At 47.1% G+C, this 27085-nt stretch overlaps 1 protein-coding gene across 1 annotated transcript; it reads right to left on the bottom strand.

The window, feature by feature from the left end:
* Window positions 1-1816: 1816 nt before the first annotated feature.
* On the bottom strand, window positions 1817-17956 carry DOC2A (double C2 domain alpha). Its single transcript, XM_053363549.1, has 11 exons — window positions 17723-17956; window positions 14240-14486; window positions 9194-9273; window positions 7036-7110; window positions 6150-6259; window positions 5900-6026; window positions 4981-5040; window positions 3657-3814; window positions 3209-3290; window positions 2982-3078; window positions 1817-2667 (listed from the first exon to the last, which is right to left on the bottom strand). Exons 1-11 carry the CDS (start codon window positions 17939-17941, stop codon window positions 2528-2530), a joined length of 1395 nt encoding a protein of 464 aa, XP_053219524.1. The 5' UTR covers window positions 17942-17956; the 3' UTR covers window positions 1817-2527.
* Window positions 17957-27085: the final 9129 nt, after the last annotated feature.

A 27085-nucleotide genomic window follows, 5' to 3' on the forward strand; every position in this document is an offset into this window, starting at 1 on the left:
TATTCCAATGAGAGAAGAAAACGGGAGCCATCTCAAACAAGCCAGCAGGAGAGGAAAATGGGGACCTTTTTTCCCTTAAAGCCAGAGCAGCTGTAGAAAAGCCTAATGAGCTGAAGATTTAAAAAAGGCATGTAGTGTATAAGAAATGGATGGAAGGGCAGGCCACTAGGATTGTGTAGTCCAGACTTGCTGGGAAAGCAGAAGATCAGAATAAGCTGGGGCTGGTGAGTGCTACCAAGAACAATAAAAAGGTGTGTTTGGAGGAAGAGGAAGGGCACTAGGCCTGTTTCTCAGTAAGGATGGCGAAATATTAACAGGTGGCACAGAAGGCTGGATTGCTCAGTTGCTATTCTTGTCTTCCCCCCACAAAGGGGAATTGTGTTCCATCTTCCATAAGTAGCATATTCAGCACATGAGTAGTGTGGCCAGAGCTTCTGTTTGAGATTGGTAAGAAATTTCATCAGGAAAAGCCTCACTACCTGAAATTGCTTCGTCTCAAGGACCAGGTGAATTGCATCCTAGAGGGTACTAAAAGGAACTCAGTGGTGTACTCTCATAACTTCTGTCTTAATCATCTTTGGGAGATCCCGGAGAAAAGGTGAAGTGCCACAGGGCTGAAGGCAATTGTTCCAGATCTTGAAAGGAGGATCTGTGAAATGAGTCTATCTGACTTCAGTGCTAGGGAGGGGAACTAGAATAGATTTCAAGGGAGTCAATTTGCAAGCACCTTGATAGCAATGCAGTGGTTAGCAGAAGCCTGCACGGATTACAAACAATAAATGTGTGTCTATATATACTGTGTATGTGAGGGGGGGGAGAGAGAAATATAAAATCAAGTTCCTAGTTTAGTGGACTGAAGAACGACTGTGAATGCAATGATCTTGGTTTCAGCAAAACACCTAATAGTGTCCCCCATGATAATGTGATTTGTAAGCTGATTAAATGCTATGAACTAGGAAAAGATAGCATGGGAAACTGGATGGAAGCAAAATGAGATTCAACAGAAACAAATGCAGAGTTTTGCATTTAGGCAAAAATAATCATGGCCATAATCAAGTGCACAGGTATAGGGTGGAAGCAGCAGTAAAAATGAAGAGGATCCCAGGACAAGTTGATATTGAGCTGAACATGAGCTAGTAGTACTGTGTACGACTCAAACAATTTTAGGTGGCGTTAATACAGCTGTCATTTCCAAGACATGAGAAGTAATAGTTCCTCTTTATTCTGAGCTAGTTGGACTTCATCCGGAGTACTTTGTCCATTTGTGGATGCTACACTTTCAGAAAGATATAGACAAGCTGGAATGGGTTCAGAGAAGGGCAGTGAAGGTGGTTAAAGGTATGGAAAACAATCCCTATGAGGAAAAGTTGAAGGAACTGGTTTAGCCTGGAGAAGAACTATGTTTAGCCTGGAGAAGAAAGCACCTTTCAAATACCTAAAGGGGTCTTACATAGAAGACTTGCTGTGCTGCACCAGAGTGCAGGACTGTCACTGGATGTAATGGGCTTAAGTTACAGGAAGAGCAGGTGCTGGCTGAACATTAGGAGAAATAGCAGTTCCACAATGGGGACCCAGTTGCCCAGAGATGAGGTGCTCTCCCTTCCTGGAAGTCTTTAAGAGGAGGCTGGGCAGCCCGCTGTTAGGATTGCTCTCTCCAGTGATTTGAGCTTTCTGACAGAAATGGAAGCAAGAAATAACAGCACAATAATTTCCTGCAACCTTGTTTTTAAAACTGCTTGGGTGGTGGTGGGGTCAGCCTTGTTTGTAACAAGAGAGACTGCAGAGTCTCTTAACAAGGGATAAACAGTTTTGTCGGCAGGCCTCTAACAATGAGTTAGCAGGAAGAAGTGTGCCAGATGAATGCCCCTATAATCCATGCAGGAAGTTCCAGAGACAATAAACGAGGTTTTTTCCCCAGCAGTTCAGGAGTATAAATTGTATTTGGCACTCTTGAGGTTAAGTTGAGTAGGGAAAGGAGCTGGTGTGGAAAGAAGAGGGAAATATATTTTGGACCGCTGAAAGAAATTCCATATGGGGAAGTGGGTTTTTAACATGCTTTAAAAAAGAAAAAGAAATCAAAACCGATGCTTCAAATTTTGTGTGCCAGCAAATATCTTGTCCTTTAAAATCCAAGCTAAGCCTTGGTTTGAAAGTAGTAGGATTTCAGAGCGATGGACAGCTTGGAAAGACAGGTATTAAGAGACGAAGAGGACGGATAATTATTTCTGTGACTTTTCATTGATTCAAATTCTTTTTTCTACAAGTGTCTTCCTGGGCTCCTCCACTCTGCTATGACCACCGCCCACTTCCCAATGCCTTAAAACACACGGAACCAGAAGAGGCGATTCATTCCATTTAAGCCCTTCCCTAGAGCGTAATATAAATGGACACCAACAACAAGTAATTTTCAAAACGTGCAAACATCCTCGTGCAAAGGAGGGGCCCCTGGTGCTGTGCCCCTCCCTTTTTTTTGGCAGGCAGGCAGGGCGGGAGGATGCAACTCTATATAGGCAATCGAGGTGGCTTCTCAGGGGCCGAAAGTGGAGGATTCTGGGAGCTCGTTTGTAAGCGTGTGCCAGTGCTCAAGGCGGCAGTCGGGGGTCTGAAGGCATGAGAGCCAGTGCTGTCGGCATTCTCCAGGGGCCCCTAGACCGAGGGTCACCCCACCTGTAAAAGAAAGATAAATTGGTTCTTGATGTTTGCAAATATCACCTTCTACCCTGAAGCACAGGGATCCCCCTCATGGGACATCCTGTGAAATAGTGGGCAGGCCTCTGTTTGTTTTATACCAGTTTTGGTGTTGTGACTTCTGTAGCAAAGAACTTTGGGAGCTTTAATTTGGCGAGGCGTCTGCAAATCTTATCATAGAGATAGCCGCCCACAAGAAATGGCACTTTATAAATCTATGACGTTGGTTGAGGGTCCCAGAAGGCATATCCACATTTTGTAACCCGGCCACCACCTCCTCTCGCTCTTCTCACCGATGAAGTCGTTAGATTTCCCAATGTCGTAATCCCAAACTGTTATCTCCAGGGATTTCTGACCAAGCTCTGACTGTTCGATCTCGTAGAAAAAGTCCTGTTGTGTGGCACAGAAAAGAGACAGAATTAGAATTATTGAAGCATGTTGGCGCTTCAACCTCCCCTCGCTCCGACTGCCTCCCAAGTCCCAGAACATGCAGTTACTTCACTCGTCCTTCTTTCATCACCTCATTATATTCTGGGTTCAGCGTCTTCTTCTTCACGGTTGTTTTATGCTTTGACTTCTTCTCTACGTCTGGCCTCAGGTACCTGCCAAAACAGCAACGGGGACTGAGCCTGTTTGTCTAGACTATTTGTCGTCTTCCTTTCTGTCTCCTTCCCCCAAAAGGCTGTGAGCCACCCTTAAAATTCTCCATGCAAGTGCTAAAAACCACCACCGTACAGCTGCAGAACATTATATTGTAAACTCAAAATGCCGGAAATATAGAAGAAAATGCAAAATGACTACACAGACACAGCATTGTAACGAAGTTAATTCCAGGGTCATTAAAAACAATCCCTGAAAGCTTTCCTAAAAATGGGGTTTCCTTTTTCTTTTAGTCTTCTGAATATGCCTGCAGGCTAAGGAAAGGGTAGGCCTCTCTCTTAGGGCCAAGTGTAAGCGCAGTTCCTCACGTTTTTACATAAGGGTCTGAGTATCCACACACATCCATGGCAGCTAAGTGGGCACAGCGAAGAATAGACACCAGCAGTCCACGGTGCTCGGAGATGTACGTGAGGGCGAGCAGGATACGACCCCTTTCTTCCAGGGCCCAGCCGGCTGGGGGTTCTAGCTATGAAGTGAGGAAAAGGAAAGAGCATGGAGCGCTTTTGTGCAAAAATATCCACCCAGCAGCCTCCCCAAAACAAACCTTTGCAGCCTGTCAGGACTGGCCCTGGGCATTTTGGCACCCCAGGTTAAGGCTTCAGAAGGCCTCTTGGGCCTCCTTCACCCATCCTTGGCAGGCAGCTCTCCCTGGCATTTCCCTGGCACATTGCCTGCTAACATTGACTTGATCCTCTATCCTGTCAGGCCTGCTAGCCACTTCGCTTGCCCAAATTTTCAGCCTGGCAACTTATTTCTGACTTGACCCTATTTATTTATGTTACCAAATGAATATACCACTTGACTGTAGTAGTAGTAGTAGTAGTAGTAGTAGTAGTAGTAGTAGTAATAATAATAATAATAATTAATAAACCTCTGAAGTGGTTTAGAAGAAAGGTGTGTCTGAGGGTGAGCATGCTAGCAGGGTAAAATACTAAAAATAACCAAAGTACATGTTTACCCTCTCCCCCCCACCCTGCTTTTTCTCCTCACAACAATCTTGTGAAGTAGCTTAGGTTGAGAGGTGTTGACTGGAAGTCTCCATGATAATTTTTTTAAATGGTTGAAATTGGAATTAAAAACTGGGGCCCTCCACTCCTAGCCCAACGTTGTAATCACTTGGCTGCAGTGGACCATACATATTTTCTTCACAATATTTGGGGGAAAGAGCCTGCTTGGCAGGCTTAAGTTCTGGGCCCTAATTATATAAATAAATTGTACCAAGAGATACATCACGGCGGGGACCAAATGTGGGTCTTCAAGCTTCTGTATCTGGTCTTTGGGACCCTTATCCAGGGTCAGACACCACCCCTGATTTGCATCTTCCTTGGGTGTTTTTGCCTGGCTGGAATAAGTCCTTGAACTCGGATAATGGTTCCTGCTTGCTTGGATTGAGGGTAAAAAGGGTGTGTAAAGTGTGTGTGTGTTGAAACTGTACAGAGGTAAAATTCACATTTGTTGCTCTGTCCACTTTTAGCTCTGGTCCCACCCACCATTGGCATGTAACCCCCTCAAAGGTTGTCTAGAAGAGAATGTGGCCCTCAGGCTGAAAAAATGTGGCCCTCATGTTCCTCACTCTTAAGCTACAGGTTTTATAATGCTAGGAATAGGAAGGGGGCGGGAATACGCTCTCACCTCTCTCAGGTAACAGGAGATGCCACGCAGAGCTGCTGTCATGGAAGAAGGGGATGCCAGCTGTTGAGGGAAGTGAGGATTGAGAAAAAAAATCTGTTTTCCCTGCTCTTCCAAACAGAAACATGAGCAAAGTTGGAGGAGTCAAGGGACAGAGTGAGTGAGCAAGTGCACAGAGGAGGGAGAGGAAAAACTCCCTTGACATTTGGAAGTACAGACTGGTACACAAGTATGATGACTTGTAGGCATAAGTGAATAACCCAACAGAATCAAAATGCAATATATCCTGTGCATGGGGGTGGGTGGGTGGAATCAGTGACAAGACAGAGATGTGTTAATCTACTACACCCATAAAATCTGAATTCTGTGAATAGTATTAAATTGTAGAATGGAACTGCACACTTGCTGGTAAGGTGACGTATTTTGCTTTTGTTGGTCAATGGGGAGCTAAAGGAGACCCACCCTCACCACTCAAAATCCCGAGTTATCTCCCCTCCTTGCCCCTCCTGAGACACCTTCTAGTCCACTGGAGGATCACAAAAATCATGTGCATAAAATATGCTACAGGCAGGTTGCTGCCTGCAAGTCTTTTCACCTCCACTCGTCGTGAGTTAGCTGGGCTTTTTACACCATGAAGTGTTCACAACTATTCCAACTGCTGGCGAAGAAGAATCAGTTGTGAGATGCTGGTGACTGGCAGAAAGCACTGAGTTTGGCAGAGCAGGGGAGAAACTCAGGCAGGTCCCAGGGAGAGGAGGGCCTGCGAGCTGTTAGTGGGGATTGGGACAGGGGGACAAGTGACTGGGCAGCCAAGCAGCTAGAGGATGTGCTTGAGGATCCTTATCAATTCATAAAAGAAACCAATAGATCCTGATTCCTGACTCATTTTGAGATAGGCAATCGGCTTGTGCCCGACTCTCACTGGTTGTTGTCTTTCCAAGCACAGATTGAAGTGTCTCTTCTGGCCAGGCTGGAGGCGCCTCAGGGGCACCCGGGTCTCTCCAATGAACTCGTTGTGGGTCAGTTTGTCCTCATCGCAGACGGAGATTCTGGGAAGCAGAAAGAGAGAAAAAGGATCCAAGGGTGTGAATGCCAAAGGGAGCATGGGAATGAAAGAGGACCCTATAGATTGGTATTTTAAGTCAGCGGGGCAGGGCGGGGGTGGGGCTTACCGCAGAGTTTTCCGGGCCATATCCTCAGCTGTTATTCCAATGTAAGTCAGAGCCTCATTCCACACAGGGTTGAGAGTGTTGTGCTGGGTTCGTGTTTTCAGTTTGTTCGCCTGGAGAGGAGAAGGTTTTTTGGGGGGCAGGGAGGCATTGGAATGTAAGAGCAGAATATTCTAGTAAGACCAGAGGCGTACCTGTTTCCTGGGCTGGAAGCAGGAGAATGGTGGCATGGAATTATCAATGTCTTTCTATTTATTCTGTCCTGATAATTACTGATAGCCCCTTTTCCAAACTGTGCTTTATTGGATGTGTTTTAAAGAGCCTGCAATAGAATAGTCTGGTTTCCCATATTTGCCTGACGTGGCTTAGTCTACTGAGGTGCATGGCTCTGGCTTGCTCCTTCTCTTTCTCCCTGGATGTTGGAGTGAGTAGCCAGTTGCATGAGCTATTCTGCTTAGCTACAAAGAAATGGAGGAACTGTCCTTCAACCTATTTGTTGCTGCTCAGTGTTGACCTGGGAGCAGAACCTACCAGAGGTATAGATGCATGAGTTAAGTGAACTCTGGGAATTGTAGCTCTGTGAGGGGAACGGGGGGGTCGCCTAACAATGCTCAGTACCCTTAACTACAGTTCTCAGGATTCTCTGGGGGAAGTGAAGACTGTATAAAATAGTATGATACTGCTTTAAATGTTTGGCACTGATGGGGCCTGAGAAACACTGCCTTCCTCCTGTTCTATAGGGACACAATATCTCCAGCTTGATTACACACCTCATCTTTTCTCTGCATGGCTTGTTGGTGGTGGTAGCTGTGCATGTGTATATTGGGTAGTGCTAGGCTCAGGAACTGTGAGACAGTGAAAGTGGAGGCGAATCTGAAGCCATGTTTACCTTGCAGGCTCCGGGAAGAAGGTGCAGTTTGACATAGGGGTCAGCCAGGCCATTGAAATCCATCGGTTTCAGACCCTGAGAATAAGAAGACAGTGATCAGCTCTCCTTATACATTTCATTAACGTCTCAAGAGAATGCTTCATGCTTTTTTCTCAGACACGCAGTCCTTCGACTGTTGCACACATGACCACACGCCTACACAGAAGCAGGAAGAAGTGTCACAGTTGTCTTGACCTTATGCACAGTGTTTCTACTGCATATCTTGACTTGCAGTGTAAATGTTTTGAATGTCATGGCTAACACCCCACTTTTCCATGGACAGACCTCTGAGGTTGTTAACATAACGAAGAAATAGAAACAACCAAAGCAACAGCAAAGCAAACCTGTAGCAGATAGATATTTTTAAAAAGGAGCTGATACCTCAGTAATGCAAAGGATTATCCTCTTCCATTCAAATGTTTAAGAAGCCAGGTCTCTGCTGCTTGACTAAAAGCAAGCAATGAGGTGGTCTTATGGGTCACCCAAAACTTAGCTTTGCCTGGTGTTCCTTCTCTTCCACTGTATTTCAGAGCCAGGGTAAGGGACAGAGATCAGGGTTTCAGCTGCTGAGCCACATGTCCAAGCAGGAGGGGAGGAGGGAGTCCCAACTGCAGGTACAGCAGAGAAGGGGGTATCTGTGCCCTCACCCCAATGCTGAAGGACGACAACTCCCATCATCCCTGATGACTAGCCATGTTGGCTGGGTGTGATAGGAGCTGAACAACAACATCTGGTAGGTCACTGTTTCCCCATCCCTGATTTAGGGACTTAAAGGTCAAGACTTGTACTCTGAATCAGGCCTGCAAATGAATAGGGAGCCAGTGATACGGATATAGCACTGGTATAATCAGGCATAGGCAAACCCAGCCCTCCAGGTGTTTTGGGACTACAACTCCCATCATCCCTGACCACTGGTCCTGTTATCTAGGGATGATGGGAGTTGTAGTCCCAAAACATCTGGAGAGACGAGTTTGCTTATGGCTGCCCTAGATAATAAGCTAGTTGCTGCCTTCTGAGCCAATGGAAGTTTTTAAATACTCTTCAAAAGCAGCCCTGTGTAGTAGTTATTCAATGTATGAAGCCAGAATTAGAGTGAGGTTGTTTATGGGGCATAAGAAACACAGGAGAACTCTGGGGAGAGCCTTGGTGAGCTTTGCAGAATCTGTGGGACGAGACAAGTGTTTGGGCAGAGAGGCCTTCTTGAATAATCCTCATAAAAGTGTCGGCTTGCCTTTGTTGAAGGGAATACAGACTCAACGCCACTCGTGGCTAAAATAAATTATTCTGAGTCTTGGAATGCTTCGTGCTGTGATTTCTTAAACACTGTTCAGAGCCGCTGCTAAAGCATCCAGCTAAATTGGTTTCGTTGAAGGATTGCCACAGGGAAAATGGCACTTCCAGTTATATATAAGGCAGGAAAAACAAAAAACACATCATGTTAACACACCCAGAATAGTTTGGGAGGAAGCCCCTGCAACGTGGGGGAGCAAAGAGAGAAGAGAATGGTATGTGGATTAATGGTCATCAGTCGTGGGGGGGAATGGGAGCCTGAGGTGTGGTGCTGGGGCTCTGGGTAATGATGATGGAGGGCAAGCGTTACTTTTGCTGTGGTTCTGAACTGCCGCATTGTTTCCCTTGCTTTCCCCATCCCTTCTCTGTTGCCACGGCAACCCCAGATGCCTGCGGATACCCGGTTGCCTGGCGCGTCGCCGAGGTGCTTGAAGATGCTGCAAGCCCACCAGCTGGCAGGGGAGAGGGGGCTTGTGTTTGTTGGCATGTATGTGAGGGTAGGGGTTGTGCAAACAGAGCCGGCTGAAGTCCGCGGGGGTTTGTGTGAGAGAGGTGGGCCTTTGAGTGAACCTCTCTGCTTTCCAGAGGCTTGGAGGAGAAGGAACGGGTTGAGATGCAGGCGAGAGAAAGGAAACAGACTGAAAATGAGCAGCGCTGGCTCCCTAATGAGATTTCCCCTCCTTGTGTGGCCTCTCTTATTAAATCATGTCCCTCTGTTGTGAAAACGAGACACAGAATGCAGAAAGCCTGCGGGTTGGAATAAAAAAGCATCATCCATTTGCAGGAGAGCAGTTGTTTTTGGGGCACTTTGCCAGATTGCCATCATTACCTTGGCCCGTAGGATGGTGCAGTCAAGGGTGCAGTTTTCGGGATCATAGAGAATGTCAAATTCAAGAGTCCCAAGCGATGCTAGGAAAGGAATCGGGTGCCAAACAGAATGAAGAAAAGGAATCAGTCAGTCGCATCTGAATTTTCTTTTTCCTCTCTCTTCCTTGTAATCATACAATCTGCCTGCATATTGAGCTCCCTCCATCTGCCTATATTACCTGTCTACCTTTCTGCATTGCTCACCACTATAGGTTTGTGTAGAAGTCATCTGTCAGCCAGCTGGCATATAGATGCAGCTATTTTCTCTGAGATCGAAAAAATAATAATCAAAACCCTACCTCTCCCAGATAACCCAGGCACTAATAAAACTGGGATGTTATGCTGCGACCTGCATAAATCATGCCGGTTAGGCCAATTTACCTAAGTATGCATAATTTATTTTGCTTCTGCTCAGGGGAGGGGAGAATCAAAGGGGCTGAGCGGTGCATCAGAGCCCTATATCCTGAGTACAGTAAACCCTGCTGAACTCCCTTCCCATTGGTATACTTTATCAGACATAACCCATATAGTTCTGATTCCGTCTTTACAACCATCAGGTCTAGGAAAAGTGTGTGCGTGTGTGTGCATGCATGTTCCTTTTTTTTTTTACAGCAATTGAAGGTTCTTAGCATTTATGTATTTATTTAATAAAATTTATACAGTACTTGTATGTAAAAACAACAACAACCCTCAAAGCAGTCTACAAAAAGATAAAACAATAAAATGGAGAAAAAATCACAGCCCTGCTTTAAAACATACAAAAGTTAAAATACTGAAACAGATTAAAATTACCTCAGCTCTCTAAGCGTCTGGGTAGGCTCGTCTAAGCAAAAATGTTTTTAGCAGGTGCCGAAAAGTGTACAGCAAAGGCACCTGCTTGATCTCAATAGACGGGGAGTTCCAAAGTGCATTAAACAATCAAATTCTTACCCCTGCTGAATGGGTATTCTGTGGCACCTGTAGCTGTGCCAATTCCACCAACTGAAGTGGCTGAGTGGGAATATGTGGGGTAAGGGGATCTCATAGGTAAAGCAAGTTGTTAAGGCCTTTGTATACTAATAATAACACCTTGAACCTGGCCTGGTATCAAATCAGCAACCAGGGCAGATCTCTGAGCACAGAGTTGGACCTTGCCTGGGAGTCGCGTGATCACACCCTTTGAACCTGCACGGCCTACCTTCTGATCTCAGGTGAATAGGGAGCAGTTGTAGTACTCAAGGTTCTGTGCTCTGCACATGCTCAAAGGCATTGTTACCACTCCATATATTTTAGGGTAGAAACCTGGTGTGACAAAAAAGTAGGCTTCTACCTACTCCATGCATCTTACTTACATTATTGGTCTTTAGCTGCAGATCCCTTTCGCACACAGTTTTCCACCCACAAAGTCGAAATGAGGACCATGCTTGTGTCTGCATCTCCAGCCGCTGTATACCTCTGTTCTGGGTACACAGAACAGCCTACATGCGTGCAAGTCATACATGCACAGGTGTTCCCCGCACAGTCAGAGAGAAGCAGGCTGCATGGACAGAGAGCCTGTGGTGTGCAAGTGGTACACTTGTAGCTCTGTGCACAAAGAGCTGGGGAACACATGGAGCTGGGGAACAGGGAGAGTGGTGCAATCCTGCTGCTCCTCCACTTAACGCAGCCAGGCTGCATGGTTGGAAGACTGTGTGAAATGAGCTTATGTGTCAGTCCACCTACAGATTTGTCCCTGCTTCTTTCCATCTGGGTGCATCTTTACATGCACTGGTTCATAAATTGCTTTCTGTGCATCCAAATCCATCCATCCTCTGGCGTGGACATTTTACCTTTCTGCCCTTCTGTCTCTTCCCATCCCTCCCTCCCTCCCTCCCTCCCTCCCTCCCTCCCTCCCTCCCTCTGCCTTGATCTATCCATCTTCCTTTCTGTCTTCCTCCACTCTGGCTCTCCCTTACCACCACCCCATTCCATTCATCCTTCCACCCCTCCGTCTTTCCTTCCCTCCCTTCTTTCTGGTGTGTGTAACTACACATGCAACTCTACGAGCTTGCTTGCGTGCAAGTGTGTTGTGTGCACATGCGTAGAGGAGAATACGAAACCGTCTCTCTCTTAAAGGCAAGCTGTTGTGTCAGTGAGGGTGTCAGTTTGTGTGGGTTTGTTTTCGTTAGGGAAGGTGGCTGAGCAAGCCATTTGTTATGTGCGAGCTTGTCCCCAGAAGTGTGTGACTGTGTTCCTTCATGCATCTCTGTGTGCGTCTCTTGTGAATCGGCACCATATGGGAGCAAAAAGCTTCTGCTCTCTGCACCAGAGTGCTTCTCGATGACTGCTGGGGCTGTGGTGTGTACAACGTGGTGGCCTGGTTTGCCTGTCATGCTAAGCCAAGTCATGGCTTAGTGCAAACGGACAACTGTGCTGCCGACTGAGAGAGGAGATTGCAGCTGCTTGGCTCCGCCCAGCTCTTTCTGCTATTCTGCTGCACCAAGCTAAGCTTTGCTTTCGCTCAGATGCTGTCCCAACCTGGGCTCGTGGTGTAGATCTCTTCTGACTCAGCAGAGTTGGAACCAAGGTTTGCCCCATGGTTTATGGCCCACGATTTACAGCTTTAACACTGCAATGGATCTTGCTCCCCCATCAAGACTTCTAGGGACTGGATGCACACAAAATGTTCTTACAGAGACGCGGAAGGCTCTCCAACCGTTAATTCCTATGGCAGCACATCACCTGTGCTTGTTACTTAAACAAAGCCAAATCTGTCTGGCAGGTTTAACCACTAAGTCAGGGGCTGGGGAATCTCAGGTGTAGGTGCATGGGGGGGTGTTATTGGTTTGTGTTGTTGTTTGTTCTTGTTTTTTATTATGTATTGTGTTTTTACTTTGTTTTTTTATGTTGCGAACCTCCCTGAAATCTACGGATGAAGGACAGCACACAAATTCAGTAAATAAACAAATGGCGGTCCTTCAGGCTGTGCTGTCTGGCCCTTAGGACACTTCCCAGGCTAAGCCCCGTCTTCCCAGACCACACCTTCCCCAGTCCATCCTGCTTTTGCCTGGCTGGAATGTATCCTTGAACTGAGGTAGCAACTCAGGAGCCAGGATGGAGAGATATATGTGTTTTGTGTGATGTGGCTGGAACAGCCAAACTGTTGCCCCATGTAGCCACTGGCACACAGCCCCTGGTAGGCTGCTTACAGGCGAATATGGCCCTCAGGCTGAAGAAAGATTGCCAGCCCTTGACTTGAGCATTACTTCTGTTGTCCAGACCCCAACCTTACCGCCATAGGATCTTTGCGATGGATGGGGACTCCTAGTCCTATAATGGTATGAAGGCAAATATTTGGAAGTTTTGCCTGTGTGTGAACTGAGAAAAGTTGTTTGTGATAAATAGTTGTGGGGAGGTGTACATATGAGAGAGAGAGAGAGAGAGAGAGAGAGAGAACACAAACCTGTGTGTGAAGAAGAGCACAGGTGTGTACCTATGTGAGTGTACCAAGAGTGTACCTATGTAAGCACTGAAGTATCTCAAACCCTGGCCTGAATCTCAGCACATTGACTGAAGTAAGTCATGTTGGCCTCAGTCATTTTTCCGACTTCCAAAGGAGTCTTCTTAAGTTGGCAGCCTTGGTGTACAACTTGTATTATTAAGACAGGAGATATGCAGCACAATCCTATCCCTGCTTCTTCAGAGGTAAAAGTAAAGGTAAATGACCTCTGGACGGTTAAGTCCAGTCAAAGGCGACTATGGGGTGCGGCGCTCATCTCGCTTTCAGGCCGAGGGAGCCAGCGTTTGTCCACAGACAGCTTTCCAGGTCATGTGGCCAGCATGACTAAACCACTTCTGGTGCAACGGGACACTGTGACAGAAGCCAGAGTGCATGGAAACGCTGTTTACCTTCCTGTCGCAGTGGTACCTATTTATCTACTTGCACTGGCATGCTTTCGAACTGCTAGGTTGGCAGGAGCTGGGACAGAGCAATGGGAGCTTACTCCGTTGCAGGGATTCAAACTGCCAACCTTCTGATCAGCAAGCCCAAGAGGCTCAGTGGTTTAGACCACAGCGCCACCTGCATCCCTATCTTCAGAGGTAAGTCCAGAAGTAAGGTCAGTGGGGCTTCCTTTCGCAGGTCAGTGTGTCAGGAATGCCTTGATGTGTGTATACAAGAAGGCAGAGAGGGAGAATGAGGGTCTGCATGCAAGGCTGTGAGAGTGCAAGGGAGAACTTTCCCACCAGATGATGTGATTGCTGAGTCATTGTGTGGTGAAAACAGGGCTGGTCACAAGAGCCCTCTCAATATATTAACTCTACATGTAAAGGAGGTTCTAGGGGGCACCCCTTCTGAGTGGGAATTCTTGTGTAAAATTTAGGCAAGCGTGTGTTTGTGATATGGGAGGGCTGGGAGGTATAGATCATCTGAAAGGCTTGGTGTTTCTGAGAACCATTGCATGGAATGCATTGTGACAAAATGCAAGACTTACGTTCTCAGATGCAGGTAAGAGGTAGTGTCTAAGGAAGTACCATAAGTGTGTGGGAGAGAAAATATAGGTATAAAAAAGTGGCTGGCAGGACTCTTGTAGTGAAGCCCTGGGTGACAGTATGTGAAAAATTTATGGACATTTATATGTATGAAAATGTCTCGAATTTGTGCCTGTTTTGGTTTGAGACTCTTCTGTACACATAAGACAGAGCTACTAGCTGCACATTCACTCAACATTTAAAGCACATGGCTTTCCCCCAAAGAATCCTGGGTAAATGTGCTTTCAGTAAAATTAGGCAGGTGGTGTGTATGCAGCCACTCTCTCTTGTTCACGTGTGTGGCTGTAAAAATGTGCAAAGGCAAGCGAGCTGGTGCGTAAGATGACAGCCAGTGTGAGTGAGTGAGAGAGAGTCTGCATGTGTGAACATGCATGCATCAGATATGTGGTTCAGGCCGCCTATACCCCTCTCCACCCCCCATGGAATGAATAGATGGTTTGATCCAGAACACCTGGGTCCTCTCCCCTTCAAAGGCATGGAAGAGAGGGTTCATACTCACTGCTGTCATCAGAATCGTCTCCATCCGCCGAGTCTCCTTCCCCGGTTCCAGGGGGCATGGCCGCAGCCCCTTGACCCCTCATTCTGTCTCGTGTCGCCAACACTCCCTCCAGCCCAGGATGTGGGAAATAGGCAGAGATTTGGGCAATGGGCCGGATTGGCCCTGGGGACACATCAATGGCCATATGTTCCCGGATAGGGACTGGAGCACGTTCTCCACGTCGGACGGTCATTGGAGGTGCAGTCAGCTGTGGAGGATGGAAAGAGATGTTTATTTTGATTCATTATTCCACCGTGAGCACCAGATGTAGGCTGATGTGGAACACAATTCTATGTCTAATTACTCAGAAGTACGGTAAGTTTCATGGGGCCGTCGCTCTCAGGTAAGTGTGCCCAGGTTTGTGCAGCGGTTGAAGGATGCGCACACACCATGTATTTAAAGCACATTACTTCCCCCACAGAATCCTGGGAACTGTGGTTCACCCACCACAGAGCTACAATTCCCAGCACCCTTAGCAAACTCCTAGCAGGTAGTAGTCAGGGGCATAGTGCCTCTTCTGACTATTGTGGTTCCATTTAGCCCACCTTGGGACGCGGGTGGTACTGTGGGTTAAACCACAGAGCCTAGGACTTGCTAATCAGAACGTTGGTGGTTTGAATCCCTGCGATGGGGTGAGTTCCCTGCTCCTGCCAACCTAGCAGTTCAAAAGCACGTCAAAGTGCAAGTAGATAAATAGGTACCGCTCCGGCAGGAAGGTAAACAGCATTTCTGTGCGCTGCTCTGGTTTGCGAGAAGCGGCTTAGTCATGCTGGCCACATGACCCGGAAGCTGTACACTGGCTCCCTCGGCCGATAAAACGAGATGAGCGCCGCAACCCCAGAGTCGGTCACGACTGGACCTAATGGTCAGGGGTCCCTTTACCTTTTCAGCCCACCGTGACTGACAGCCATCAATGAGTGGGACATACAGCAAAGTGTTCCAGTGAATCTTCACCTAGCAAGAGTACTCCTGCTTAGGGTGCTAGCCAGCCATGCCTCCCACCAGGGCACTCCATTCCACCCTCTGATTTTCTCAACCTGGGAAGGTAGCCCATCTAGAAGAAGAAAAGCTCCGATCCGAAACCTCTGCTGCTTTGCAGGATGTCTTCAGGAGACGAAAAGGCTAGGGAGTAAACCCTACACAAATCCAGAGAGGAATCCCTAAGACGGTTGGGCGGTGCCTTGTACACCTTCCGGCAACTCCTGCAGCCAAGCTGGTGCCAAACCTATTGCCTTGCTTTCCTTTGGACCACATCAGTGAGGCCAAAAGAGGGATCTTGCCGTCTGGGGCAGCCCAGGACCTCCATATGCCCTGCTCAGGCTTGTTTCCTGGGAGGTCACTTTGGTGCTGCTAGTGCAACGGTTTGAAGGCACACTCCATTGTCTCTCGAGACAGAAAGATGCCAGCAGCAACAATTCCATGGTTACTGAGCATGCTCAGCCCTTAATGGATTGTTTTAAGCCCTCCCCACCCTCCCTCTAGGGATTTATTTATTTTTACAAAAGTTTTTTTGTGGGGGTACTTCTGCAAGCATGTGAAAATCCCCCCTCTATCCTCAGTGGCTCCAATCCCAAGTTAACTATTAGAGGGAACAATCAACACCCCCCATGAAATTTTCTCATCCCCCTTTAAAGCGGTCTAAGCCCCAGACCACAACCACTATATCCTGTGACAACAAATGCCATAAACCAATTACACATCGTGTTAAGAAATGTTTCCTGTACCCTGATCTTTCACACATCAGTTTTACTGGATAATCCCACGTGTTATATATAATTCACGTGTTATGAGGGAGAGAGAATTTTTCTCTGTCCACACCAAGTGTAAATTTATGCTCTTTGACTGTGACATCGTTTTCCTAAGAGAGAGCCCTTAAATGTGTTGGCCTTTTCTAACCAGGCAGGCTGATTTCTGATTCCTTACAGCTGGTTCCTGAGTCCAATGTTTGCTTAGAGAGCCACACATTTCGCCTTCCTTCACACGTTATGGGTGTAAACTGAGCACCACAAAGATCTGTGCTGGTTCCCATTTTCTATATGCTTCCCATTCTCTAAAGAAGGGAAACTTTCCCAGTAAAACCGAAAAGAATGTTTTGGCTTAATGGTGGATTTCTCTCTCTCTTTTGCTGGAAAATACCAAGGAAGAACTTTCAGCTGCATCTGTTCACATTATGCAGGAAATCTGCTCTCTCCTGTCCATCTTTTTAAAAATGAGTTTTATGTGTCTTTATCGAAAGTCAAAAGTTACAGAGTGAGGAGCAACGGGCAAAACTGGTGGCTCTTTCCCCCCCTCCTCTGAAGCATCAGAACTGAGCTATTCAGTGGTCCATCCATGCACTGAGGCTGCAATCCTGCACATACTTACCTGGGAGTAAGTCTCACTGAACTCAGTGGGGCTTACTCCTGAGTAGGCAATATAGGCTCGCATGGCGAGTGACTTCTGTTTTTTGTTTGTTTTTATGAAACCCCACAGTGTGTTAGAAGTGACATTAAATGAAGCATTGACAAATCGATGTCATGTTGTAATGGAACGTAGATGGGCCAAGCAGCAAGATTTACAACTCCGTAGACACGCAGGCAAAAGCTGTAGAATTCATTTACTGTGCTGGGTTTTATGTGTGTGTGTGTGTGTGTGTGTGTGTGTGTGTGTGTGTGGTAGTGAGCCGATTCTAATTGAATAAGGAAATTGCATCGCCAGAAGCATAATGGCATTTTGATATGACAGTTTCTTTAGAGACCGGCGTTCCTGCGAGGGTTATTTTTAATTAATTGGTATTGGATTATTAACCGATATTAATAGAATGAGTTTGCTAAATTGAGTTGTCTTTTTATTATTATTTCTTTTATGTCTGTGGATTTTTTTCTCTCTTCACTCGTCAATTCTCAATCAGTTTCACCTACTCTCAGAATTGCCCTCTGATCTTCCTGCCCAGGATCTGCCCCACACATATGTAAATCAATGCAAATAACCTGTAATTACCTAACATCTTGCTCTCCCCCCTTATTCCCTTCTCCCACACCGTCCACCCTACTTCTAAGCAATTTACCCCTTCACTTCTCCCCCCATACTTTCCAAATACATCCTTAATTCCCCACCGGACTCCAAGAGAGATGCCTGAATTGCCCTTTCCCTGTGATTCCATATTGCACCAGCCCCACACCATGAAAACTGCCCCTAGAAGCTGCCTTTTCTACCCCCCACCAACCTCCCCCAAATTGCACTAGCCCCCCCACCCCAATGCACAAAAAGACCTCTCAAGCAACTCTTCCAACTACCCCACTTCTTCAGAAACTCCTCGAGAACCTGGATCCCCACATCCCACCCTCTTTCCCCCCAACTTGACCCCCCCAACTGTCTTCCCACCTTCCCCCAAAGTAGTGCCTGCACCTTATCCTCACACCCACGGGACCCCCACCTCCCCCCCACCCTCTGCTCCCATCCTACCTGGGTGCTGCTCCTGTCAACAGGTAACGGTGGGGAGGGGGATAGCGCAGCGAATGAGAGGCGGTCGATTGGGGGATCCCACAGACTTAGAGAGAGAGGGAGGGAGGGAGGGAAGGAGAGAGAGCGCAAGGGAAGGGGGGGGTTGCAGGCAGGGAGGTGGAGACAATGGAGAACCGGGGAAGGGAGGTGCAGGGTGCAGAGATCTGATATGCAATACATAGATTAGATCCGATAGACGATGAAGGATGGACTTTATCTGTTTGGGCTGAACGCCTGTGTCTAGCAAGAGAAAACTGGCTGCACAGTCTGTGCATGTATTTACACCCAGAGAGAGTGATCTGGCATCTGATAATCAGATCTAAAGATTGGGGCTTGATAACATAGGAATAGGGGGTGATACAAGCATTTCTGATCTGCAATATTTAAGTAGAAAGTTGGATAGAATATACGTATCCTAAATCTCCCTCTAAGTGTGTACATAGTGAATAGGGGGAAGGAAAGATAGCAGGTTGAAGAATTTTGCATTTTTTAAAAAAAGCTCTGGTCCCATCATATGCTTTAGTCTTAGGGTAGGTGGGGATTTTTTTTATATAAAAAAAACAAGCTTTGCAAAACCACATGGAAAATGCAGTTTTAAATACCCACCAATGCAACGGATTGTCAAGGGAAGGAATGGGCTACAGGCAGGAGAAGGGGTCTGATGTGACAGACTGGATGGGAATTGTGTGTGTGTGTGTGTGTGTGTGTGTGTGTGTGTGTGTGTACGATAAAGAAGAGTATTTGCAAGTATGGAGAATGGATGGAAGGGGGGGGCACCCTGCCCACCCTGCAGCAAGACACTGTATAGGGAAAAGTAAAGAAAAAAGTGGTGTGTTTGTAGATGTGGGTGATTCAGTGGGGAGGTGGCCCTAGAGGTTTGGGGCCAGGGTAAAAGGATGAAAAGTCATTGGCTTAATTCCAAGGGTGGATGGGGAAGGAGGGGGTGTTGGTGCCCCATGGAGAGGCAGTTTGTACAAGTTGTGTGTGTGTATTGAACCTGGGCATGGAGAAAATCGTGCCAGAGTTGGGCAAACGGCAAGCAGGCACAGGAGCCGTATGGGCACGCTAGTGACGGGAAGTCTATGGAAGCAATTCTGTGGGTTTCTCCGAAGAAGTCAGCACTGAACCCATGGTCCTGCCATCTCAACCCACAAGTTCTTGCCCATCCCACAGGGGTGGGGGCGCCTCCCCCCTCCCAAGACACTGAATTCTACCCAGCTTGCCACTCCGTTTTCGTTTTATGTGGGTTGTGTCGTGAGGTTGCAAACGCAGCCCAGAGGACCTTTAAAATATCTAAAGCTGCGTGGCATTATTGCGTCCCTTGAGTTTTGGGGGACTGAAGTTTTTTCGCTCTCCCCCCTGCCTCCCTCCCTCCCCTCTGTTACTATGGCAACCCTGTCCTGGACCTACTCCAGACCAGGAAATATTTGTGATGCTGCATATGCTGTTGAATGACATTTTAAGTGTGTTAGTCAAATAGATAAACCTGCATTTTAGGCAGGGGGAGCCAGGCCAGAAATCCTGAGTTTCTTGGAAAGTGGGGCTTAATCAGAGTCATTGTTTGTGAGGGCCTGCCTAGAATATGTAGAACAGAATAAGGCCCCCACTCCAGACTGGAGGATGTATTCCGCAACATGTTTGTGACACAGCATGGTGGATTCGTGGTGGATTTATTCTGCTTTATCGGTCGTTCTGCAATGCTTCCCCAGTGCTGCCACATTATTGCTCTCCGGAGAGGGGAATAGCATAACAAAAGCAGGACAACCCTACCCCGCCCTCCACAAATCTGTGTTATCAAAAGTTATGGGATTTCAGCAAGAAGTTACAGGATATGCACTGATTGGAAATAAAGCAGTAGGACTGCCTCTAAACCTTTTGCACATGCAAATTGTGTATCGAAAGCAGGGTTGTGTCTGACCTCCCTGATAGCACCCTGTGCACAAATGATCATGAATAAAACAGATGTCTGGGGTGACCCAAAATGTGGAGGTTCAGAGTGCCTTCTGTCCCAAAGTCTCCTAGGTTTGGAGTAGGAGAGCAGGGGAAAATGGGATCCACAACTCCTGGGATCCCAGGAGGTGTATAGATGCTTAATTAACACATCTAGGCTCATGATAAGATTTTAACTAGGGCTGGAAGCTGCGAAATCAATTAACCAGGGCAATTCATCAACTGGAGTTTTAATCACAGATTCAAAAAGCATACTGATTAACCAAATAAACTAACCTTGAGAAAGAAAGCTCTCTATTGTGCTTCAGAAACGACCTTGGATTGAGCAAAGGACTGTGAAGCACAGGGTTTAAAAGAAAACCCTGTATATTTCATAGTCACGTTTGGGCCTTGCAGCAAGTGTTCAGAATTGCTACCATTGCGAAGAAGAGCCACACATATTTCTTGCTTCTGCTCAGCTTTAAAAGTCTGAGCCCCAAACGTCTGACTGATTGGAAGAACATTTACAGTGTCAGCTTGTGTTATCTCTGAACTTGACAGTTAAATTCATAACTCAAAGAAAGGCAGCGAGGTACCTGCCTTCGCAAAACTGTCAGAAATAAGATGGCTTTCTGTTCTCAGAAAGCGAGCGGTGGCATTTTGTTTTGTCTTTTTAAAAAATGTCATATTTGAAAAACTGCCATTTTCATTCATCAGGATGTTCCTTTAGTGATTGCATGTAGATTTAATTCATTCTGCATTCAAATTCATAATCCTTAAGCTAGGAGCACATCATTTCCACACTGGCAGCTTTTTATATACAGTGGTACCTTGGGTTACATACGCTTCAGGTTACATACGCTTCAGGTTACAGACTCTGCTAACCCAGAAATAGTGTTTCAGGTTAAGAACTTTGCTTCAGGATGAGAACAGAAATCGTGCTCTGGCGGCGCGGCGGCAGCAGGAGGCCCCATTAGCTAAAGTGGTGTTTCAGGTTAAGAACAGTTTCAGGTTACGTACGAACCTCCGGAACGAATTAAGTACTTAACCCGAGGTACCACTGTATATAAAAAAAACATCTCTACATAGTGGGGTTTGCACACGACTCTAAATACCTTTCCTACCTCTTTTTATGTGAATGCAAAAGGTGCATTGGCTAGAATGTACATTGAACACCTATTTTTTCACTTCCCCTCTTGCATTAACCGCATTCACACATGCACTGGCAGGAATGGTGCTCAGGCCACGTGCAAAAAATGCTACGAGAAACTTGGATTTGGGGGGGGTGTCTTTCCCCTCTAGGGGGCACTGGAACTTATTCCTGGACAATCCGTCTGCTGGCGGCTGCGTTGGTGTTAACATCACAGGCCCCAGTATCTGGCCTTTACGGGTTTATTTCCCTCTGAACCACAGTGAGAAAAAGGATCAATTTAATTCCCTTTGCAGCCATTAATTTTCTCCGCTATCTGTCACTTTCTGAAGCAAGAGGGGCCGAGAGACTGGAGAACAGAGAGTTTAATTAAGCAGATAAACAGCAGGGGGATGGGATACGGACCACTTTTGCCCACTGCCCCTCCCAACCCCAACTTCTCATTGCCACCTGAAAGGCAGTCCCAGGCTCCCCGCTGCGAAGCAGGATGGGCCTGCGAAAAGGAATTATAATAGTTTTATGTGATATCTCTCTTTCTTATTAATTGGCTGCCTGATTATAATGCCGTTGCCGTCCAACTGGCAAGTGACATTTTGTCTCCGTCCCAGCCGCTGTACACGCCATGCCTCTGGCATTTGGGAAAGGTAGAGCGGTTGGCAGGGTGGCATCGAGAAGCAACGAAGGGGGACCTCTGGAAATGGTGGATTCCTCTCCCCCACCCTGTGCCACAACTCTGCTCTCCCCACCCCACCTGCTTCCCTCTTCCCAAACCCCCTGATCATCCTAGCACATACTGTCCAGATTTTGCTTGGCACGTTTCTTTCTTCAGCTGCTATTCCTGGAAACATTTTCACTCCCGCCTCCGGGGCTGTATTGGGGGGCATCTTGAACAGAAGCTTCTGTTTGTGTGTGTGTGTGTGTGTGTGTAGGTGTGATATTTTGGTTTGAGGATCTGGGTGCTGACACCTGTCTCTGGAGGCGTTGAGGGAGCTGAACAAAGGCGGGAGTTGGAAGTTTGTATTTCTGCTAGGACCTCGTCCAAACTCCCCTCACTCCCCCCCAAACAACAACAACTCATCAACAATACCTGATTCCTCCAGATATCCAGATGTGCCTCAAACCTTAGGGTTTTCTCAGCGTTCTTCTTAACTTCCTCCTGTATGATATCCAACATGCTGTGGTTGCTAGAGGGCTGCCTTCCAATGCTTCTCTGTTATGGATGGGTGGGTGAGGCTGGCGCTGATTGCATGCCCCCCGCTTTGCCCCATGGGCTCACGGTCCTTTCCACCTGTGTGCTCCCCAATAACAGGGAGAGAAAGAACCATTACACTGGTGATGCTATGGAAGAGGGCCATGTGACCCTCTGCACAAAGACTAAGAAGATTTGACCAATCGTAGCTTTGCATCCTGGGACACGGGTGGCGCTGTGGGTTAAACCACAGAACCTAGGACTTGCCGATCAGAAGGTCGGCGGTTCGAATCCCCGTGACGGGGTGAGCTCCCATTGCTCGGTCCCTGCTCCTGCCAACCTAGCAGTTCGAAAGCATGTCAAAGTGCAAGTAGATAAATAGGTACCGCTCCGGCGGGAAGGTAAACGGCGTTTCCGTGCGCTGCTCTGGTTCGCCAGAAGCGGCTTAGTCATGCTGGCCACATGACCCGGAAGATGTATGCCAGCTCCCTCGGCCAATAAAGCAAGATGAGCGCCGCAACCCCAGAGTCGGTCACGACTGGACCTAACGGTCAGGGGTCCCTTTACCTCTACCTAGCTTTGCATCCTATATCCTGTGACCTCCGGTACGATCATCACACCTGTCAGTCCACCTATGGGGCCCTATTCCTCCCTGTATAAAAACCCCTTTTGTGTATGAACTGTGGGAACATGGGGTATCTCCCTAGAGGATCAGTGACCTACCACTCCAGTGAACTTCATGGCTGGCTGAGTAGAGGCCCTGGGTCACTGGTGGACGGTGGACTTTCAAATTTCAGCAGCGCTCTGCGTGACACCAAAATTTGGCGCCCACTGGTCTCTTGCCTTCCCTTCTAAGTCATTGTGGCATGGGATGGTAGCCTCTCTTGTTGCTTGGCTAATGTCCAGGGCAGAAATATCTTGGTGACAACGGAAGATTTCAGAGACAGGAGAGGACCTGAGAGGTCTGTCTGCATTTGTTTCAGGCTAGCCCCAATGTGTAAGTGCTGGCAGAAAATAAAGTGTGATTTATGGGTCACCGGTAAATGGGATCTCCAGAATACAGCTGGCTATACAGAACTCCGGTGTCCTGAATCTGATCCTCCCTATTTTCTACTTTTGGTAACAGGCAGTTTCACTTTCAGGGGTTGATTTATAACGAGAAGGGTCTGCTTTTATGACAGGATAAATGATTAACAGGAGGGTGGATGTGTCTGTTGGTAATGGAAAAGGCTGGGCCCTTTTCCCATTTGTAGTTTGGGGAGGGGGGAATTCATCCTTGACAGTTGCAGTTAGTCTGTCATCTGGGGGACAATTTAAGCCGCAGGAGACAGGAATGTAGCCAAGATGGGATAAAAGTCTGGATAATAGTCTGGGAGATAACAGGAAGAACACATCTGAAATGAGGTTTGGAAAGCATCTAGTAAAGTTGAGGTTTGTGTTAAGAGGGAATATAGAGATTGCTCCAGAACAGCTGGGAGAGAGTAGCTCAAAATAGATTCAATAAAAAATTAGTCAAACATGGCTGTAAATTGTCCAACAAATTAATCAAGTACCAACTTGCCTCTAGAAAGTACTGTGGAAAAGCACACATTTTGAAACTCCCAGAAATCTGTTCAGAAGAAAACTAGGAATGTGCCTGAAAGACATCTAAAGGGGAGGAAAGCTCTTTTCAAATCAGCTGATTGGTTTTAAATTATGTTCCGAGTGCCCTTTATGCAAAAGATTTTATAATTATTATTGAGCCTGATGCATTTTGAACTGAGCTCTTTCTCAGGGGCACTCTTAAACAACCAATTCCAGTTCAGTTTCAATGATTTTGCAGCAGTATGGAGAGACTAGAATTGAAAGTGGTTCTTAAGTGTGTCCTGGAGGAAGAACTGAGTTCAAACACGTGTGGCACCATATTATTTTCACATACCTGGAGGTTCCCTAGAGTGACCTTAATAGTTGTGAAGAAGAGGGGATTTCAACAGGTGTTGCTTGCATGATAACGGTGCTGGAGCCCTATTCCCTTTTCATGCTTCTCCCAATAAGGTGCCCTTCTTTCCTTCCGATTGGTTCCTTGCTATTTTTCCTTTCCTTCTCAGGTTGTTAGCATACCCATTTTACAGACGGGAGCAACCGAGACCAAGACACAGGTGCTTGACTACCATGGCCAATCCGGCAGAGTTTGTGGTGGCTCTCTCATTGATGGGCCCATCAAACCCTTCACTCTTCAAACACCTGCCCGGCTTCCAGTACCCTCTTCGTCTATCCAGTAGCTCCTCCGCTTTCCTGTGGCAGAATCCTGACTCCTCTGCCTTTCTCGCTGTGTCCCATTAGGCCCTACTTTCCTCCCACAAAACCCAGGAGTCCTGTCATAAAGCAAAGGCAGGGAAGTAATGAGTGACGCATCTGCTTGCTTGTGTCCCAGCAGAGACCTAATTAAGTGGCAGGTTCCGTGGTGAGAAAGCAAGTCACACTGTGCTAATGAGATCCTAAAACATCGCCTTGTTAACCCTCCCTCCTCCACCGAGGCTGACGCATTTCCCTTTGTCCCCACCTGCCACCCCCTGTCCGATGCCAACCTTTTCTGGACTGGCGCCAAGGCCCTCCTCAACAAAGCAAAGATTCCCCCCCACCCGAAACACACATTGATACCCTGATAACCCTCCCTGCCTTTTTGGACCAGCCAATTCAATTTCTCTACCCTTTTCCAGCTGAGGCTCCATTCTCTGAGTGACACCTGTCATTTTGGTCTCACCTCACCAGCTGGGCCCCATTTCTTAATTATATCCCAACGGGGGCGGCCATTTGACAGGCAGTAGGGGAATTTTATAGGGAGCTGAGGAGAATCTCTAACCTTTAAATCCATAGTCTCGTTTGGCGGCTTCATGCTGGCCCAATTAGTCTTTTTCCCCCCTCACACTCCTTTTGTTTCCTTCCCTGTCTAGATCTGTTCTTCGATCAATGGCAGCTCTGGCCTCAACGAAGGCTTTCTAAAACTCTTTGTTGTAACACTTGCCAGCCTGCTGATAAAACCTTCAGCTTCATTTCAGGAAAGTGTGAGTGTGTGTGTGTGTGCACGCGTGCGCGTGCACACACACTCTCTCTCACACGGAGATCAATGTGAAATAAAATATAAAACGGACATGCAGCAATTTATTCCACCTTCTGAATACTCATGCTGATTGATGAAGAGTGCTGTGATACCTGAAAGCTTGCACTCCCCTTAAAACTGCTGGCTGGCCCAGTAACAGTGTGTTGTTACTCTTCCTATACAATAGGAGCTAGACGTGGGTGACTTTGGCTTTAGGGATCCTCTGCAAGGTGCTGACAGTGCCTCCGAAATTGACTGTGTGGATATAGGCGGGGCCAGCTCAAGTCATTTTTTTGTGGCCTGAGGCAAAAACAGCTCATTGCTCCCTGTATCTCCAAGTCCTAAAGCAGAGTACCCAGGACTAGCCAAGTTATTTTGGCACCTGAAGCAGAAAATCTCACCCACATTTCCCTTCCCTGGTAGTACAAGTACGGTATCTATAAATTAGCTGCCTGAGGCAGCTGCCTCCCTCTGCCTATTAGTCGGGTCAGCCCTGTAGGTAGAGGATCCTCTCCTTCCTCCCTGGCCTGTGATACTGCTGTGCCGTGTGTGTGTGTGTGTGTGTGTGTGTGTGTGTGTGTGTGTGTGTAATGGCAGCCAGACACAGGCTAACAGGGTGACTGTCCTAAGGAGGGCGAAATCCCTCAACCATAGCTGCAATACAGCCGCAGCTGAGGGGTGGCAGCGTAGGTGGTGTTTTGTACAGGGATCCCTCCGTCAGCTCCAAGCCGCAGACACCTCCGTCTCTAACCTTTCCCGACTCTTTGTCTGACTGCCGCAGTCTCTACCTGAGATGCCTTTATTAATTATAAGCCATCTCGCCTTGCTTTCTGTGTCTCCCTCGCGGCGTTCACACCCCCACATCCTGCCAACCTGTTTACTTGTGCACCTTGTCCATCCATCCATCCATCCATCCCTCCCTCCTCCTCCTCTTCTCTCTTGCTTTGTTAGCTTCACATCTGCCCTCCCACTCTCTGTTTTGTGTGTCTTGGTGAGGGTACCGGAGGGTGAAGTTTGTGTGCGGTTATTTCCGCTGTTTATGCACCCTTTGGGATAATTAGCGCTTTCTGTAAGATTGCTCTCCTATCTGTGCGTCCTGTGACGATTTCTTCAGGTGCATGCATTTGTAATAAAAGTGTGTGTGTATGAGTGAGTGAGAGAAAATCCGTATGTGCAGGGATTGCTTCATGTGTTATATAACTCCTTCCCCTATCTGTGTGTGGCTTCGCTTCGCACACCTCCTTTCAACTCCTTTTTTTACCTGGCTATAAAGATTTTGAGCTTAGGTGTCTATAATTGTCACTGGCACCTTTGCTGATCGTTTGTCAATGTGTTTCTGTGAGCCATTATCATTTTGAGGTTCAGCATAATCCCTTGCAGTTTGTGGTGTGTGTGAGGAAGGGATTGGAGGGGGAATGAGTTTGGGGGCTGACAATTTCTGCTTTGTGTGCGTTTGTGATGGCGACAAATATTATTTCAAGCGTACTTCTTTCGCTATTGATGGTTTTATGGCTTGCTTGGGAATGTTGTAATTACCGGTATTTTCTGATGCCTGAACATGACTTCCCCTCTCCCTGGAGAATGGAGGAACCTGAGCCTATGTAGTAATAAGCTGAGGTGCTTACATTTGACTAAGCTTGAGTTATTGCCAGGAGGTTTTATCATCACTTTAGAGTATTTCTAATTGTGCAAGCACTGATGGTTCTGATTCGTTACCCGCCTTCACCCTCATTTCTAATATTTATGAGTCACAATAAAACAGGCCTTTGAGGAAGGCTGCAATGTCTCCCATTTTACAGGCTAGAAAACCGAGCACAGAACGGCATGGTTTTAAACAAGCTGTCGCCCAAGTCATTTCCCTCTTCTTGCACTGCAGTTTTGTTACTTTGGCAGTACTGTACCTTGTCTTGTGTTTTTATTTTACGATTTTAATGCACTTTTTCCTTAATAGTCGTCGTAACATTAAAGTGATTCCAG

This window comes from Podarcis raffonei, chromosome 13 (assembly GCF_027172205.1).
Source record: "Podarcis raffonei isolate rPodRaf1 chromosome 13, rPodRaf1.pri, whole genome shotgun sequence".
Lineage (NCBI taxonomy): Eukaryota > Metazoa > Chordata > Lepidosauria > Squamata > Lacertidae > Podarcis > Podarcis raffonei.

What these genes read in the sequence shown, in the direction of transcription:
- DOC2A (XM_053363549.1), bottom strand. Translation starts at nt 17,941, where the DNA reads ATGTATTGCATATCAGATCTCTGCACCCTGCACCTCCCTTCCCCGGTT. An exon ending in TGAACCCAGAATATAATGAG is followed by an intron (nt 3,079 to 3,208) that starts GTGATGAAAGAA and finishes GCCACACAACAG; the next exon opens with GACTTTTTCTACGAGATCGA. An exon ending in GAAATCTAACGACTTCATCG is followed by an intron (nt 2,668 to 2,981) that starts GTGAGAAGAGCG and finishes TTTCTTTTACAG; the next exon opens with GTGGGGTGACCCTCGGTCTA.